At 41.4% G+C, this 16,297-nt stretch overlaps 1 protein-coding gene across 2 annotated transcripts in view; it reads left to right on the forward strand.

Annotated features, from left to right (window-relative positions):
* The window catches only part of LOC143020007 (uncharacterized), a 35,467-nt gene extending 22,580 nt beyond the window's left edge, over nt 1-12,887 (forward strand). The window contains exons 4-10 of one of the 2 annotated variants that reach the window (XM_076176102.1): nt 2,834-3,070; nt 3,518-3,664; nt 5,103-5,249; nt 7,349-7,597; nt 9,634-9,882; nt 10,030-10,441; nt 11,497-12,887. In XM_076176102.1, the coding sequence (XP_076032217.1) occupies nt 2,834-3,070; nt 3,518-3,664; nt 5,103-5,249; nt 7,349-7,597; nt 9,634-9,882; nt 10,030-10,441; nt 11,497-11,729 (1,674 nt within the window). In that variant the 3' untranslated portion in view covers nt 11,730-12,887. The remainder of the gene's footprint in view (nt 1-2,833; nt 3,071-3,517; nt 3,665-5,102; nt 5,250-7,348; nt 7,598-9,633; nt 9,883-10,029; nt 10,442-11,496) is intronic. The other variant, XM_076176103.1, reaches the window with a different exon arrangement.
* Nucleotides 12,888-16,297: the final 3,410 nt, after the last annotated feature.

The following is a 16,297-nucleotide window of genomic DNA, read 5'->3' on the forward strand; positions in this document are numbered from 1 at the left end:
GCTGGAATGGGGTTTTTCCCACAAATCCCATAAAGAGTATATGTTGTGTTGTTGGTGAGTGTAATTGTGTACAATGCAGTTTTCCATAATGTGTTGTACAGTATGGGGTTAAGTGTTACATTCTGGACAGTTATCTGTGATGCAGTCATTCCCTGTGGTAACTTTGAAGGGCTGGATGGTGGCCGCATGGCATTCTGGCCAAGTGGACTCCATCTTCCCAAGGGAGAGAGGATTCAGAGGGATGGATATCAGGGGGTCAGGCATACAATGTGGTGGCATCTATGTCGTGGAGGACCCCCTCCCCCCAACCCTGAGCATGGAAGGAATTGGAGGCCAAACAGTCACAAGCATCTCTTGCCACCCTTGTGAATGGCACAAATCCCTGGTTAGGGATTGGTTGTCGGGTCCTGTAGTGGAGGTGCTGTGTCTTGCTGCATTACCTCTGACTTGAGAAGTGTGACAGGGGTTGGGATGACCCTTCATTGACAGAGAGCTAAGACAGGAGGAAAAATGAATGGGTTTTAAAAAGGGTGTGGAATTGTGTAGGGTCTCTCTCTCTCTCTCTCTCTCTCTCTCTCTCTCTCTCTCTCTCTCTCTCTCTCTCTCTCTCTCTCTCTCTCTCTCTCTCTCTCTCTCTCTCTCTCTCTCTCTCTCTCTCTATCTCTCTCTCTCTCTCTCTCTCTCTCTCTCTCTCTCTCTCTCTCTCTCTCTCTCTCTCTCTCTCTCTCTCTCTCTCTCTCTCTCTCTCTCTCTCTCTCTCTCTCTCTCTCTCTCTCTCTCTCTCTCTCTCTCTCTCTCTCTCTCTCTCTCTCTCTCTCTCTCTCGCTCTCTCTCTCTCTCTCTCTCTCTCTCTCTCTCTCTCTCTCTCTCTCTCTCTCTCTCTCTCTCTCTCTCTCTCTCTCTCTCTCTCTCTCTCTCTCTCTCTCTCTCTCTCTCTCTCTCTGCGTGTGTGCGTGCATGTGCGCGCCTTGTGGTATATGTATGTATTCTCTTCTCAAAGAATGCTGATGACCTTTTAAATTAAATTCTTCTTGTGCTGTCGATATACAAAGGGCTTTTTCCCCCTTATAAGGGAGGTAGGTAGCCAAGTCAAAAAGCACACACCCACTCCCACCCATTCCTCTCCCACCCATTCCACTCCCATCCACCACCACCCTTGTTTCCCTCACATCTCAGCTCCTTGTGGATGAAGGGCCATGCTAGTCTCTTATCCACTACCTTGTGCTACATACATACATACATACACCAAAGGCTTTATCCACCTTACAAGGGAGGTAGCCAAAAAACAAAGGCATAAAATCCACTCTCACCCATTCCATTTCCACACTCCACTCCTATCCACCTCTCCTCCCTCCATCTTATCTTGGCTCCTCCTGGATGACGGGTCATTCCTTCATCTCGCCCACTGCCCTGGGTGAGAAGCAGTGTCACATCCACAGCAAGGCCACTTCATTGAATTGGCAAAAAAAAAAAACATTTCTGCATTTCAATTTATTTTTCACACATACTCCCTCACCCCCCACCTTGTGCTACCCTACATCTAGAGTTTACCACCTCTGCAATTCTATCTTTGTGGGCATGATATTATTCCCAAGGATCTGGTTAGCAGCAATGAAACTGAATACAAACTACTTTTGCTTGGTCATCATGTGGAACGTAGGCACCCCTGTAAGAATTGGGTTTCAGATACCATGTACCCTGACATTTGCATGCCACACAGATGTATCTACATTGTACACTGGTGGAATAATCTGAAGTGTGATGGGCTCGCTTTCTCTTAGTTGTGGGTTGAAACCTACACTTCTTACTGATTTCCAGCAGTGACACCTGCCCCAACAGTCTAGGCATGTAATGGGGCAAAGGTGACAGCTTTGGCTGTAGGTACATACCTCCCAGTATGGGCTCCTCACCACTGCCTATCTGTATACCAGACTTCTTCCCCTTATAAGGGAGGTAAACATCCAAGACATGAACCCACCCCCATCTATCCCACTCTCATCAGTCAACCAATTGTTTCCCCCCTATCTACTGTGGATGTGCTGTGTCTTACTCTGTTGTTTCTGACCCAGGCAGTGGGCAGGAGACAGGGAGGATCCTAGCCACATGGATGCTGGAGCATAACTTTGCATTTCCCAACATTCATACCATATAGATCCTCCTCCCATCCAATTGGCTGTTATCTGCATAGTGAGGTGTATGGTATTGGAGAGAAAATCCACATTGTGTTTCAGTTCTTCCTGCTTAAATCATGAAGATTGCATTTCATCACCTAGTAATCTATCCATATATGAAAGGCTCTTTTCCCCCTTATGAGGGAGGTAGCCAAGTCAAAAGCACATACCTACTCCCACCCATTCCATTCCCATCCACCACCCTTGCCTCCCTCTTATCTTAGCAGTGAGAGAGAGTACACACTACCTTTCCAGTAATACTACCACTATATCCCCAGCATTGCCCTCCCTTGTAGTAGGTCATTTCCTTACTCTGTAAGTTTTCTCCAACTCTTTTGTCACTTGTGTGGTTTTTTTATTTGTTGAAGACAATGTAGACAACTGTACATTATTTCTGAGGCAAATCTGTGGGGAACAACCAGTGGATCTTTGCTGGATACTTTGGGGTCATTCATGTTTGTCTTGCAAGAGAGACCCGAGGTAACAGACGAATGAGTTCTTGGATTGATATGAATATTTAGACAAATTACATATTTCGTATTTGTAATTTTATTTTATGAATAGATATAGATATATTTACAGTCAGTTTTCTTTTCAGGCAAGTGAATGGATTTTTTTCATTTTGGTTATCCTATATTAACATTTTGATTATCTTGACACAGGTTCCCATTGTGAAATTGACTGACAGTGAGACAGATATCAAGGTTGACATTTCCTTCAACATGAGCAGTGGAGTAAACTCAGCTCGACTCATCAAAGATTTCAAGGCCATGTACCCGGCCTTGCCAAAGCTGGTCATGGTGCTCAAACAGTTCCTTCTGCAGAGAGATCTCAATGAGGTGTTCACAGGCGGCATCTCATCATATTCACTTATCCTCATGACTGTCAGTTTTTTGCAGGTGAGAGTATTTCATATTTTATTTGTCTTTGGTTGAACTTTTCCCAAACTGAACAATTTGTACAGTCTTTGATGTTAAAGGATACCCATATTAGTTTGCTGAAGTTTAGGCCTGTGCATGTATTTACCTAATTGTAGTATACAAGAAAGGAGCAATGCTTATTGGTCCCCATCTTCTATTCTTTAATTTTCTGACATACCTAGACCCAAACTAAGGCTCAACTTCATATCCTTGATTTCCAATTATCATGTTTAGATTTGAACTTGCATATTGTTTGAGCTTGGGCTATATTACCTAAGCTGTTCCACATATTCATGCATCTATATGGAAAACTATTTCTTCACATCCTTTTGATATGTGCATGTGTGTATACTTCAACCCTGCCATCATGCCTCGTATGTGATGTTCATGGCAAACTCCATCCTTATTTCTTAACTTTATTTTCAGCTTCATCCACGTCTTGATGCCTCTCAACCAAATGCAAATCTTGGAGTATTACTCATCGAGTTCTTTGAGCTGTATGGGAGACACTTCAACTACTTGATCACCGGCATTCGCATCAAGGATGGTGGGGCATACATTTCCAAAAATGAGGTGAATTATAGAGTACATTGTTCATATTTTTATTGCACAAAAACATGGTATTTTGCCCAAGAGTCATAGCTGTGATTGGTCTTTTTTCATGTATTAATGTAGGGTGTATGAATATTACGTTTTTGTATTTATAAATTTTTTAGTTTTTTTTTTAATTTTGAGGGAATGTATGTGATAAAAGGAAGTTGAAAGTAATTTTTGAAGAAAGGTGATAAAGTGTACAAGGAATGATGGAGGCATTGGGTTGGAGGTAGGTCAAAGAAAGGTTAGAAAAAGTTGATATTTTTAGGTATTTGGGGTTGCATGTGGCAGGGAATGGAGGAGTTGGGGTGGAGGTGAACTGTAGATTGAGGGAAGTAAGTAAATCTCCTGGGGGAATGAAAAGTGTCATGAGATGTCTTGGAATGGAGGCAAAGGGAAGACTGTGTGAGAGGGTGGTTGGGCCCACAGCACTGTATGGGGCGGAGACTTGGAATGTGGGGAAGACAGTGAGGAGAAAAGTAGTTATGTTTGAAAAGTGTAGTTGGGAGTCACAGGATGGATGGAGTAAGAAGTGAGGAGAAGAGGCAGAGGGTGGGGCTGGAGGGAGAGCTGACAGATAGGGTTGAAGGGTGTTTGGATAGTCTGGTCAGTGAGTGAGGGAGGGGAGACCAGGAGGGAGAGTGTAAAGTGCAAGAGTGGATGGAATGAGCTTGGTGGCAGAAGGGGTTTAGGACTAATAATGTGATGGATAGATGTGGTGAAATGGGCCTTGAGTAAGAGGAGAATATCTGTTGAGCAAGGGAAGGAGAGGGCAAGAGATAGGTGTAAGTGGAGGGTGCATACATATACCTGTATGTATGTATGTACCCTCCACTTACACCTATCTCTTGCCCTCTCCTTCCCTTGCTCAACAGACATTCTCCTCTTAAGTGGAGGGTAATTATAAATAAATGATAAACTGATGCATTATGAAGGGATTTCTCCTTGTCTTCATTATTTACAAAGGAGAAGGATTACCGGTACATAAAATGGTGAGGGTAAACCAGCTTCTGCTGTCTGGCCCTGCCATGGAGGTGCCGTATTGCTTCTAACCCAGGCATTGGATGAGGGACAAGGATGGCCCTTCATTCACAAGGGACTAAAACATTTTTTAAAGGGGAAACAATTAGGTATGGATGGGTGGAAGATATGTGCATGGCTTGACTGGCTACCTACCATCCTCTTTTTTTTCTTTTTTTTTCTTTCTCCAAAAATGTGCCAAGTTATGCAAACTATGTGGGAATTCATATAACTGAAACTTGGAATATGCCAAGTTATCAACAGTTCAGTGTTGAACATTGAATTGATGGCATTAGTCATGACATTGAAGTTTGAACTGATCCATTCCTGGATTGCAAAATATGAAAATGCCTTCTGGATTGGATTAATTGGATTGAGTTGGATGTATTGTTTGAAGGTGCAGCGTGACATGGCTGACGGTCATCGCCCATCTGTGTTGTGTATAGAGGACCCCCTTATCCCAGGAAACGACATCGGAAGATCTTCGTATGGCGTCATGCATGTTAAGCAAGCCTTTGAATATGCTTACATTGTTCTCTCACAGGTGAGTAAGATAAACATTTCTACTTATTTATATTTTCAGATATATAAGAAACTGGATGGGGCTTCTTCACTAAAACTGAAATTGTATTGAGAACAGTAGGTCATAAAGTGACCATGAATTGCATTTATGCTTGATTATTATTAAATGTTTAAAGGCAACATGGGTTAGGTTGAGCATTTCCATTGTCCGTGTCTTGAACCCATGTATTCTGTAGGATGGAGATGATGCCCAATGTAGTAACTTGTATTGCTAGGGTTTAGATAATCTTGTTCAATTTGAAGTTTGTATGCTCTGAGGGAGCACAGTCTGCACTGATAGCCATTTAACTAGAATAAAATAAATTATGTTTGCTTTAAGTTAGAGGAATAGATAAATGAACATTGAAGTCCACTGTTTGAGAAAGAAATACTGTTTAATGGTAGTCTGTATATTACGACCATGGTCTGTTGTCCTCTTCATCAGAGCTATACATAGTGGTGAAAGGTACAGATGGAGAGATGATAATGGAAGAGAAGGCAGTACGGGGAAGATGGGCAGAATATTTTAGGGAGTTGCTAAATGTGAAGGAGGATAGGGAGGGAAAGATAGCCACAGTGGGAAATGCTAAGAAAATGACTATGATGAGTGAGGAAAATGGAGGAGAAATAAGGAAGGATGAAGTGAAGACAGTTGTTAAGATGATGAAAACAGGTAAGGCACCTGGTCTGGATAGATGCTAAGAATGTGTAAAAAAAGGAGGTACAGTGATGGTGGACTGGCTGGTGAGGTTATTTAATGTTTGTTGGAGAGAGGGTAGAGTCCCGGAGGACTGGAGGAGTGCCTGTATAGTTCCACTTTACAAGGGAAAAGGGGACAAGTGTGAATGTAGTTGTGTTGGAGTTAGGAGAAAGGGTTGATGAAAGAGTGTTAGGATGGTTTGGACACATGGAAAGAATGAGTGAAGAAAGACTAGTAAAAGAGGTATGGAAGGCAGATGTGGAGGGAGTGAACATGAAGGGACGTCCTAGGATGAGATGGATGGATGGGGGTGAAGGGGGCTTTGGGGAAGAGGGGAATGTCTGTTGAGGAAGGACAGGAGAGGACAGAAGACAGGGGTGAATGGAGAATGGTTGTATATGGATGATGTTGTGATGCATGAGGTGGAATGGGCGGGGGGATGGGGGATGAGGTAGTAAGTGTGAGCAAATTTTGACGCAGCCCAAAGGGATTTCTCCCCATCTTCTCCTTTTATGCATGGGGGGACGGAGAGGGGGGGGTCGCCGATTTAATGAAGCGGCCTTGCTGTGAATGTGCTGTGTCTTGCGACACTGCTTCTGACCCAGGGCAGTGGACAAGGTGCAGGGATGACCCGTCATCCAGGAGGTGCTAAGATAAGAGGGAGGGTGGAGGGGAGTGGAGTGTATTTAGGGATGGAATGGGTGGGAATGATTTTATGCCTTTTCCTTTTTGGCTACCTCCCTTGTATGGGGGAAAAAGCCTTGGTATATGTATGTATTAGGGGACATATAGTAGGGACATGGAAAGGCTCAAGCCCATTGTTCGTGGTAAAATCGTGCGTTTTTCTGGGATGGTGTCAGGTCAGAGGGGACAACTTGAAAAATTATTTTTTTTTACTGTGAGGTAAGTGATGGCTTTTGGGGTTACTTGGATGTTGGGCCAGGCTGTGGAAGAGCTGTGCCTCACTGCATTGCCCTTGAACTGAGTGGTGTTATGGTGAACATGCATGTATGTATATATATATATATATATATATATATATATATATATATATATATATATATATATAATAAGAATACTGTAATTTTAGGAGAAATGTATTTGTTAAATTTGCAGTTTTTTGTTTTTAACATGATGTTCTCACATATTTTGCCGCCTTCATGACCTTTGGCTTCATATTGAAACTATTCATTAATGACTGTAGTGTTGGATAGATTTTACACAAACCTAGCCAGATGACTTATAATTGAAAGTTTTTCTCTGAGGTTAATGATTTTTTTTTCTAAGTCTTGCCAAATGTCTCATAATTTTATTTTATTTTTTTTTTATTTTTTTTTTATGAAATGTCATTTTACTTAATGGATTATATCTTTGTTTTTCAGGCCGTGAACCCCCAGAATACCCTCCTAAACAACCCAAACCTTCACTCCATACTGGGGAGGGTGGTCAGAATCACAGACGACGTCATCACCTATCGGCAGTGGATACGGAAAACATTCCCTCTCCCACATCCATCCTCATCTACACCTTCTCATCCACTTATCCCACACCTCATAAGTTCCCGTCCACAAGCTCCACCTACTCCACCTGGTACCTTCCACCACCATCATAATCACCTAGATTTTACACAGGTAGGAGATATGTAATTGTTAAAAAAAAAGTAAATAGAATAAATAAATAATAATAATAATTAGTAATAATAATAGTGATAATAATAATTAGATAAATAAATAAAAATGAATAGATAATAATGTGTACTATGGGTCACACAAATAGTTTTGCTCGGAGGATTTGCTGCTTTCTGTAAACATGTAATCATCTGTTGAGTTTGGATAAGCGTTTCAGTTTGTTTCATTCTGTGATGTTAGTGTTTCATGTGTATCATGCACATTTGCTTTTGTGACCCGTAGTACGCACAGTATTTACGAATATTTATATATTCTTGTCTGTGGTGGTTCCCTTCTTCCTTAAGGTTGCCAACTGAACCATACTAGTGGGTTTGTAAAGCCCAAAAAATGAAAGGATTGGGGGAATGGAATAACCAGCTTCACTTGTCTTGAAAGGATGTATGAAGAATTTTGATTAAAATTAGCCTTGCCCACTTTTTTCACATTGTCCTCTGGAACAAGGAAGTTTGTTGGCCTAGCAGTTTAGGGTGTCATTACTTGTGGCGAAGGTCGAGGGCATGGCGGTACAAACCCTGCCACTCACAGAGTTGAGTTGTACCAAGGGGGTACATTAAATTCACGCTACAAAGTCCACTGTAAGGGGCACCATCCTAGTCTCCCAATAGGTGGGAGTTTGTGACATTAAACCATATCATTATCATCCTTTGCAACTTCTATTTTCATTCTTGGCCCCCCCCCCTTCCCCTTCCTCTCATCCCCATCTTGATGCTGCCGCTGCTTGTCCTCATCCTTGGCCTCCTTCAGCTCATCCTTCTGTTCTTCCTCCAGTTGGTCAGTGTCCTCCTCCAGCTTCTACTACCCCTCCTCCTCCTCACCTCTTCTTCTCTTCCTCCTCCTTTTCCTTGCTCTCTTCCTCTTCCTTCACTACCTCTTCACTTCCTCCACCTGTAATCTTCCTTCACCTTTCCTCTTCCTCCTCCTCACCTTTTCCTCCTCCATTTCTTGCTTCTTCTGCTCCTCCTCTTCCTGTTCCTTCTCATCCTCCTGTTCCTCATTGTTATGGTCCTCATTCTTCTGCACTTCATGCTCCTTTTCCTTCCACCCATCCCAAACCTCCTGTACTTCCTTGTCCTCAGCCTTGCTGCCTTTTCCTCCCTTTCCTCCACTTCCTCCTGTCATTTGGTCAACTGTCATGAACTTCTGCTCTCGGAGGAGGCTAGGACAATAACTCCCTATGGAGGACTTTGTGAAGAAGGAATTTACAGGAGTATGCTCTTCTGTGACTTCAAGATGAGAGGGAGGAAAGGCTGGTGGATGGGAGTGGGTACTTGCCTCTTGATTTAGCTACTTCTGTTTTAAGAGGTCTTGATATAAAGATGTATGCTTTTGCTAAGGTTGCTGCTAAGCAGATTTGGTCCGCCTCTTCTCCTGACCTTTGTGCAAAGTAACAATGTTCAGATTAACTAGTGGAGGTAGCTTAACAAATTTCATTGACTGTTTGTTTACACATACATTCTAGGTGTTTCATATTACGAGTGATGGTTCATTGATACATGCCTACATTAGGAAAGGGGGTGGATAGGAGTGAAATGGGTGGAAGCGGGTTTGTGCCTTTTGATTTGTTTACCTCCCATATAAGGAAAAAAAATACCAAAATTTCTTGTTTTGGGTATTTTTACCTTGGCTTAGTTTTCAGTTCATTCAAAACACCCAGGAACTTGGAAAATTCCAGAATATGAGGTACTTCTCTACTAGAAAAAATTTCCAGAAAAAAAATGTATACATATGTAATAGTAGTCGTCATTGTCATCGTTGTCCATTACTTGAACTATTTACCAATTTTTCATACAAGCAGAGAACCTTCTGTGCTTTGGTTTTGTGGTCTGGGATGTAGTGACAAGTGATGGTTGGGTTGGCAACCTCTTTTGTGTTTGTGATATGTACATGTCTGCATACTCATTTATAAATAACTTTCAGTGTTGAATTGACAGACCTGTTTTCTTGCAACGAAGTAATTTTATTTTTCCACTTTCTCGCAGCATGGATCAAGCCCTCAGTTCAGCAACTTGACCAGCAACAGTCACAGTAAACCAGATAAAGTTGGAGGTAGCAAAGGGACTAAGACCAGCAGCCACCTGTCCACCCATCACCATCACAGCCATCACCACCCACACCACCACCATCACCATCACATGACCATGGATGATGACACGTTATCGTCAGAGGCCTCGGAACCACAGTCCACACCCCCATCATCATCTGGATCCTCTGTAACAAGTGACGATACTGTGAGTGTTGAAGATTTTTGAGAGGAGTTTGTTGGGTGTATGCTAAGATTCACGGATATATTAATGCTTCAGCAGTTGTTGAAAAATTATCTTCACAGTAGTTTGAGGGAGTCGGTAATGTTCTTTGTATTGAATTTCTTCCTCCAGGATTCGGAGCCAGTTATAGATATAGGAGAAAACAGCAAAGAACCTTTCCCAGTGAACAGCAGTAGCAGCGTGAACAACAACAACAATAACAACAACATCAACAATAATAACAACAATAATAACAACATTAACAATAACTCCACTGGCTCGTTTAGTAGAAGTACTCGAACCATCGATGTGGAGATTGAAGGAACACCTTTACCCCCAAAACATGCAAACAGTTCCTCCACAGCTTCCTCAAGACACCATACTTCTGCTTCTTGGGCACAAACTCACCAGTCCTCAGGATCGTCATCTTCGTCGCCATCTTCGGCTGCAGGAGTACTGGGCTCCACGTCAAATACCAACATGAGCAGTCCAGGAATTTCAAAGACTTGGCCTAAACCTAGAAGATATTCCCAGTCCTCCCATGGTAAGCTGAATATATTGTCAGAGAATTATTTTGTACTGTTGAAATTCGAAGAAGAAAAGTGTGGAGAAAGTTTGGTTAAGAAAGAATTGTAATTGACATCCAGAGACTAAACAAGTTTTTATTTAATAGTAATATACAGGGGGGTGGGTCCAAATATCAGAAGACACTCAAGAAAGTAGGAAATGAAATGATAAAGAATGGGGAAGGTGGAATAAAGAAGAATGGATGGGTTTGAAAGAGGATGTAGTAAAACATGCAGAGGCAGTGTGTGGGACAAGGATGACAAAGTGTCTTGTTTGCAATGACCAGTGCTTCTATCCTTGGAGAGATTATTGTACCATTGAGGTGGAGTCTGAGAGATGGTAAAGAGGAGATATAACAAGGGTAATAGAAAGGAGGTGCCAAGATAAGAGGGAGGGAGGAGGGTGGAGGGGAGTGGAATATATAGGAAATAGAATGGGTGGGAGTGGTTTCTATGCCTTTTTCTTTTTTGGCTACCCCCTGCATTGATTTTGACCCAGGTCAGGGGGCAGGAGGCAAGGATGACACGTCACCCATGAGGAGCTAAGATGAGAGGGAGGAAAGGGTGGTGGATGGGAGTGAGTTGACGTTAACTTGGGTATCTCCCTTATATGGGGAAAGAAGTCCTTGGTATATAGATAGAATAGAAAGGAGGGATAGAGGAGTAGGAAGGTAGAAACGGAAGGAAGAGCAGTGACTGGTAGAGTGAAGACTATTATCTGGCACTTGATTGTGCACTGACCTAACTTGTTATATATGTGGTGACTTGGTGTAAAAATATAAAATATGTGATAATTAGGTAACACAAATCAATGTTGAGTAACTGATTCTAGTATAGGTTTACAATATAAATGTAATCAGTCAATCTGTTGCCCCTGGTCTCTTCCTGAAAACCAGTATCCTTCGGATAACTGGCAACATCGTCCAGGAAGGACCATAAGTCACTAAGGGAAAATACATTGTGTTATTGTCGTCTAACTACTTTTGATGTGGGAAATTGTAAATGCACTTTACTAATAGCCAATGTTTTTCAGGTTCCAGTGCAGAAAGCCGTAGTGGAAGCAAACCAAGCAACAGTTTAGGTGGAATCCTTGGGTGTCCCAAGAACATAGAAACAAATCAGGTCACTTGCCCCACCTCCTGTGTTGGAAATGCCACTAGCAGTAGCAGTAGTACTGGATCTATGCGCCGTACCTATACCAAAAGAAAGAAGTCCGCCAGGCGTGACTCAGACTCTCGTGGTGAGAACAGAGAAATTCAGAGGTGATGGTGGCTACACGAGTAAATACAAATGGAAAAAAAAAAGTTATTAGTGTGTGCAAATATATGTCTCATGCCTAGTATTAAAACTGGAAGCCATTTTTACTATGATATTTTGTAGAGGTTTTGTTTTTGAAATGTGTATTGATAATTGAGAAAAAAGAAAAAAAAATAATAATGGGTCAAAGATACCACAACTTAAGAACGTGAAAGGTGATGACTCGTTTGTGACAATAACAGTCGTCATGTGTTGTCTGCCATTGTGTCGTTAGGCACATAGCACCAGTACATAAGTCATCCTGAGTGTAAATCTAAGGAGATTTATTTTTATGTTTTCTCACTTCTGTGAAAATGAATTATTCGACTGTGATGCCTGAAGCAGAGACAGTATTAGAACGTAGACAACAGCATAGGAAATATAAGCACAATAGTCGTAGGTGACCTTGGTGATGCAGTGACCAAAATTGATTGGTCAGAACCTGTCAAAGTGAAATGGACCCAATTTTTGCTAAGTCCCATGAGGCTGTGACTGACTTAATTTACAAGTCTTCGAAGCCAGTTAACTGTACTATTAAGTCGTTGATGCCACAACAGCAGCCATCAGCGTCACAGTTAGCAGTGCACATCACTATTGCGGATTGGTATTCCAGGAAGAAAGCTGTGGCTATGGCTCATTCTAGTTAAAAGTGCCAATTCCCTCAAAAAAAGAAAAAAAGGAAAAAAAATTATATTTGACCCCAGATGGCATTTAGTGAAATGGAGGAAGTGTCAGGAAGTGCTAAATGGTGTTAAATTTACACACCTGTTCATTTTGTTTTGCTTTTTTTTTTCTAATTTTTCCAGGTAGCTGTCTTGAAACCTAGAAACATATGTTTAAAAGCTCATATGTGTGCTTAATGCCATCTGCAGATACCCCCTTTTTTTAAATTATTGGGCCAGGAAATGATGTGAGTGGTGCTGGAGAATGTGCAAGTCGTCAGCAAAAAGGTGCTCATCACACTTAGTACTCCTCTCTTTTTGTCTTTTGTGCATGCTCTCTCATTTTTTTTTTTTTTTTCCCTTCTTTGAGTCATATGTTGCTGTTACATTATTTAAGTAACATTCATGATTACAATTCATTGAATTCTTTGTTGTGATATCTACTCTATAATGCCAAGTTGTGGGAGCCATTGACGAGGTCATTTGGCATTGTACAAGAGCTAGCCAGGGTGTTTTATTACAGAATCTTATTTCATTTTGAGTATTTAAATCTACATGTTAAATGTTTTCAGATATATTTGAAGCAGTCTGCCACTGCCAAAGTGGGAACAGTTTTGTAGAATTGGTTCTAGAACCATTCCACACGTACCTTGTTTGCCTGCCATCATTCTTCTAGTCATGCCATTGTCACTTGGTACTCCACTCCTGGACGGCTCAGGGTGTGTAGGTACCCGCTGTCTCCCATTTTCTGTTGTGCAAGTTCCTGCAAGCCTCTGGGTAGCACATGCTACTTTGGAACAATTTTCCTCGTGGCATGTGGTTGCGTACATCCACGTAGTGAAGGAGATAGAGCATCTCTTGTGCATAATCTCATCGATCATGCGGAGTGGAGGAGTTGCAGCATACATGGCTGTTGCTTTGGCTATTCTGCCTCGCGTATTTGGTTTGTAAGGCTAATGGTGAGCACATATATTTCAGCTGCCCTGAAAGATTAGTTCACAAGTTCCATGACAAGGTGACGGTGGACATGTCTTAGTTGGGAGCTTCCATTTTCATGCGTTGGTTTCCGCAGGTGCATTCCTTCAGTCCATATATATTGATTTTTTTTCCCGTATTTTGTTCAATAAGTCGTTTATGCAGTCTTCACGTTTTAGCTTCATTGTCAGTTTTTTTGAGAAAGTTGTTAGGAAGTAAATATTGAAGTATTTATTGCATTTGACACAAGGGGGTCTGTGTATTATTATGATAATAATTATTTTTTTTTTTCCAAAGATGAAATTAAGGAGAACATTTTACAAAGACAACCAGTTAAACATAATGTATGTCTTCCGCGTAGCTAACTAAGGTTGTTATATAGGTTGAGGACATACATGAAATATAAAGTGTCTTCTAACTACGAGAAGTTCAAGTGTCTTTAAACAAAAAGAAAGATTATTGTAATAGTAAACTGGAATACAAAATGTCACACAGGAACACCAGCAAACTGTGTTAAGTTTTGCTGACCCCGACCGTGACTTCGGTTGAGCTGCTTTCGTAAATCCTTGGGTAGCCAGTGATTGAGCGACTAGTGTCTGGCAGGTATGACGGCCATAGCATATGCAGCTTTATTGTACAAAATGGTGGTAATATTCGTAGATTCAAAAATCTCGGTAAAAGATCCACATTTAATACTTTTGTTATCAAAAAAGAGTGGAAGAGAAGTTAAACTTGATTCTGATTCAGTGCAGGTTGAAAGATAGCATGGTTTTTGCCTTATCTCCAGTACTCTGCTAGGAACTAAATGAAGAGGATTACATACGACTCGTGTGATAGACTAGATGATTTTATATGTTTGTACAGTGTAGGAATTGCTAGGTTCATCTCGTGTATTGAGGATGTCCTATTGAAGGTGAGCAAATGGCCTATATATTTTTTTGTAAGAGAAAAGATATATTTTATTTTTAATTTTCTTGTATTGTGACTGTTTTTGTTGCATTGTTTTGTTGAAATTGCCCATATTCTATGAAGAAAATTGCTGTATTGGTAAGATTTGGGTTTTAGAGGTATGTCAGGTAAGGATCACAGACCTGTTTGTACGACACGACAAATTCCAACAAGTCCCTCGTGTTTGGTCAAAGAAAATTATTATTAAACAACTGGAGGCCACTTTTTTTTTTTTCTTTCCAAACATGTGAATGTAAATGGATGGAAAATTGACTTTATTTCTTCAAAATTTCTCTCTCTCTGCCTCTCTCTCTCTCTCTCTGCCTCTCTCTCTCTCTCTCTCTCTCTCTCTCTCTCTCTCTCTCTCTCTCTCTCTCTCTCTCTTTCTCTCTCTCTCTCTCTCTCTCTGCCTCTCCCTCTCTGTCTCTCTCTGCCTCTCCCTCTCTGTCTCTCTCTGCCTCTCCCTCTCTGTCTCTCTCTGCCTCTCCCTCTCTGTCTCTCTCTGCCTCTCCCTCTCTGTCTCTCTCTCCCTCTCTCTCTCTCTCTCTCTCTCTCTCTCTCTCTCTCTCTCTCTCTCTCTGCCTCTCTCTCTCTCTCTCTCTCTGCCTCTCTCTCTCTCTCTCTCTCTCTCTCTCTCTGCCTCTCTCTCTCTCTCTCTCTCTCTCTCTCTCTCTCTCTCTGCCTCTCTCTCTCTCTGCCTCTCTGCCTCTCTCTCTCTGCCTCTCTCTCTCCCTCTCTTTCATCCTCTCTCATCACTACACCACAGACATGGTGCTGACAGAAGCAATGATTTGCATTGTATTAACCAAGATCTAATATGTTTTCACTTCCTTTTTCAACTTTGAAAAGGCATGTGACACAATCATGGTGAATCCAGTATCAACTTTCATCTCTGTTTCTGCAGAGGCCCTCCTGTCTTCATGTTCTAATTCTTTGTCCCACTGAACTTTCTAAAGGCATATGACAGGGTCTGATGATGGTGGATCTTGTAGATACTCTTGTAGGCTTATTCAAAGCTGTTCCAGTTTTTAATATTTCAATTCTTATTCCACCAAACTTTTCGAGTGCACAAGAGTCTATCCATCTCTCACATTCAGAGGCAAGGAGTCCCATAAGAAGGAATTTGTGGCATCTTTCTGTACAAGAGGCATTGATGATATAGAAAAACTTGTTTACCTGGAATTACTTGAATGTCCAGACCTTATCTGTGCAGAAACCTACTGTGTCCACATCTGCTATCTACTCCACTAAGATTTATCTTCTGTAACTTGATGGGTGGAAGAGTCTGGATTTAAATTTTCTGTTGTTGTGCATCTCTTCAGATGTTGCCACTACAAAGATACTCCTTCCATACATCTGGGCAATATTTTCACAGTCATTGAGTGGACTTGATGTCTAGGTCTGTTCCTCAACTCCTTTTGTGTAGATTTCTCTCCTAAAACCCTTAAAAACATCTCTTCAAAACTGTGACCTCAAATTGTTGTCCCCACAAATTAGGAGTCTTTGGAATTGTAACTAGACTTGTGAAAAGCTAGACTTATTCTGGATGTCGAGTTCCCTCCACAGTCTTTCGTGTGTTCAATCCCAGATGCTGTCTGAGCCTCTGCTTTAGCACAGGTGCTTTCTACAACACCTTAGCAAAGATATTTTTTTTTTGCAGAAACTGGATGACACACATACACACCTTTTTGATAAAGTGCCACATAGAAAACTATTAGGAAAACTGAAAACTACAGGAAGGGTACAAGGTAAACTACTAAAATGGATGGAAGATTCTTGCATGGAAGAAAAATGATAGTGTTCAGAGATAAGAGTTCTACTTGGGAAGAGGTGATTAGTGGAGTTCCATAGGGATCAGTATTGGCTCCAATAATGTTTGCTATGTATGTGAATGACATGGATGAGGGTGTGGAATGTTACATGAGCTTCTTTGCAGATTATACAAAATTGTTA

Source organism: Oratosquilla oratoria, chromosome 38 (assembly GCF_046742065.1).
Source record: "Oratosquilla oratoria isolate Oo_2021 chromosome 38, ASM4674206v1, whole genome shotgun sequence".
NCBI classification, from domain to species: Eukaryota; Metazoa; Arthropoda; class Malacostraca; order Stomatopoda; family Squillidae; genus Oratosquilla; species Oratosquilla oratoria.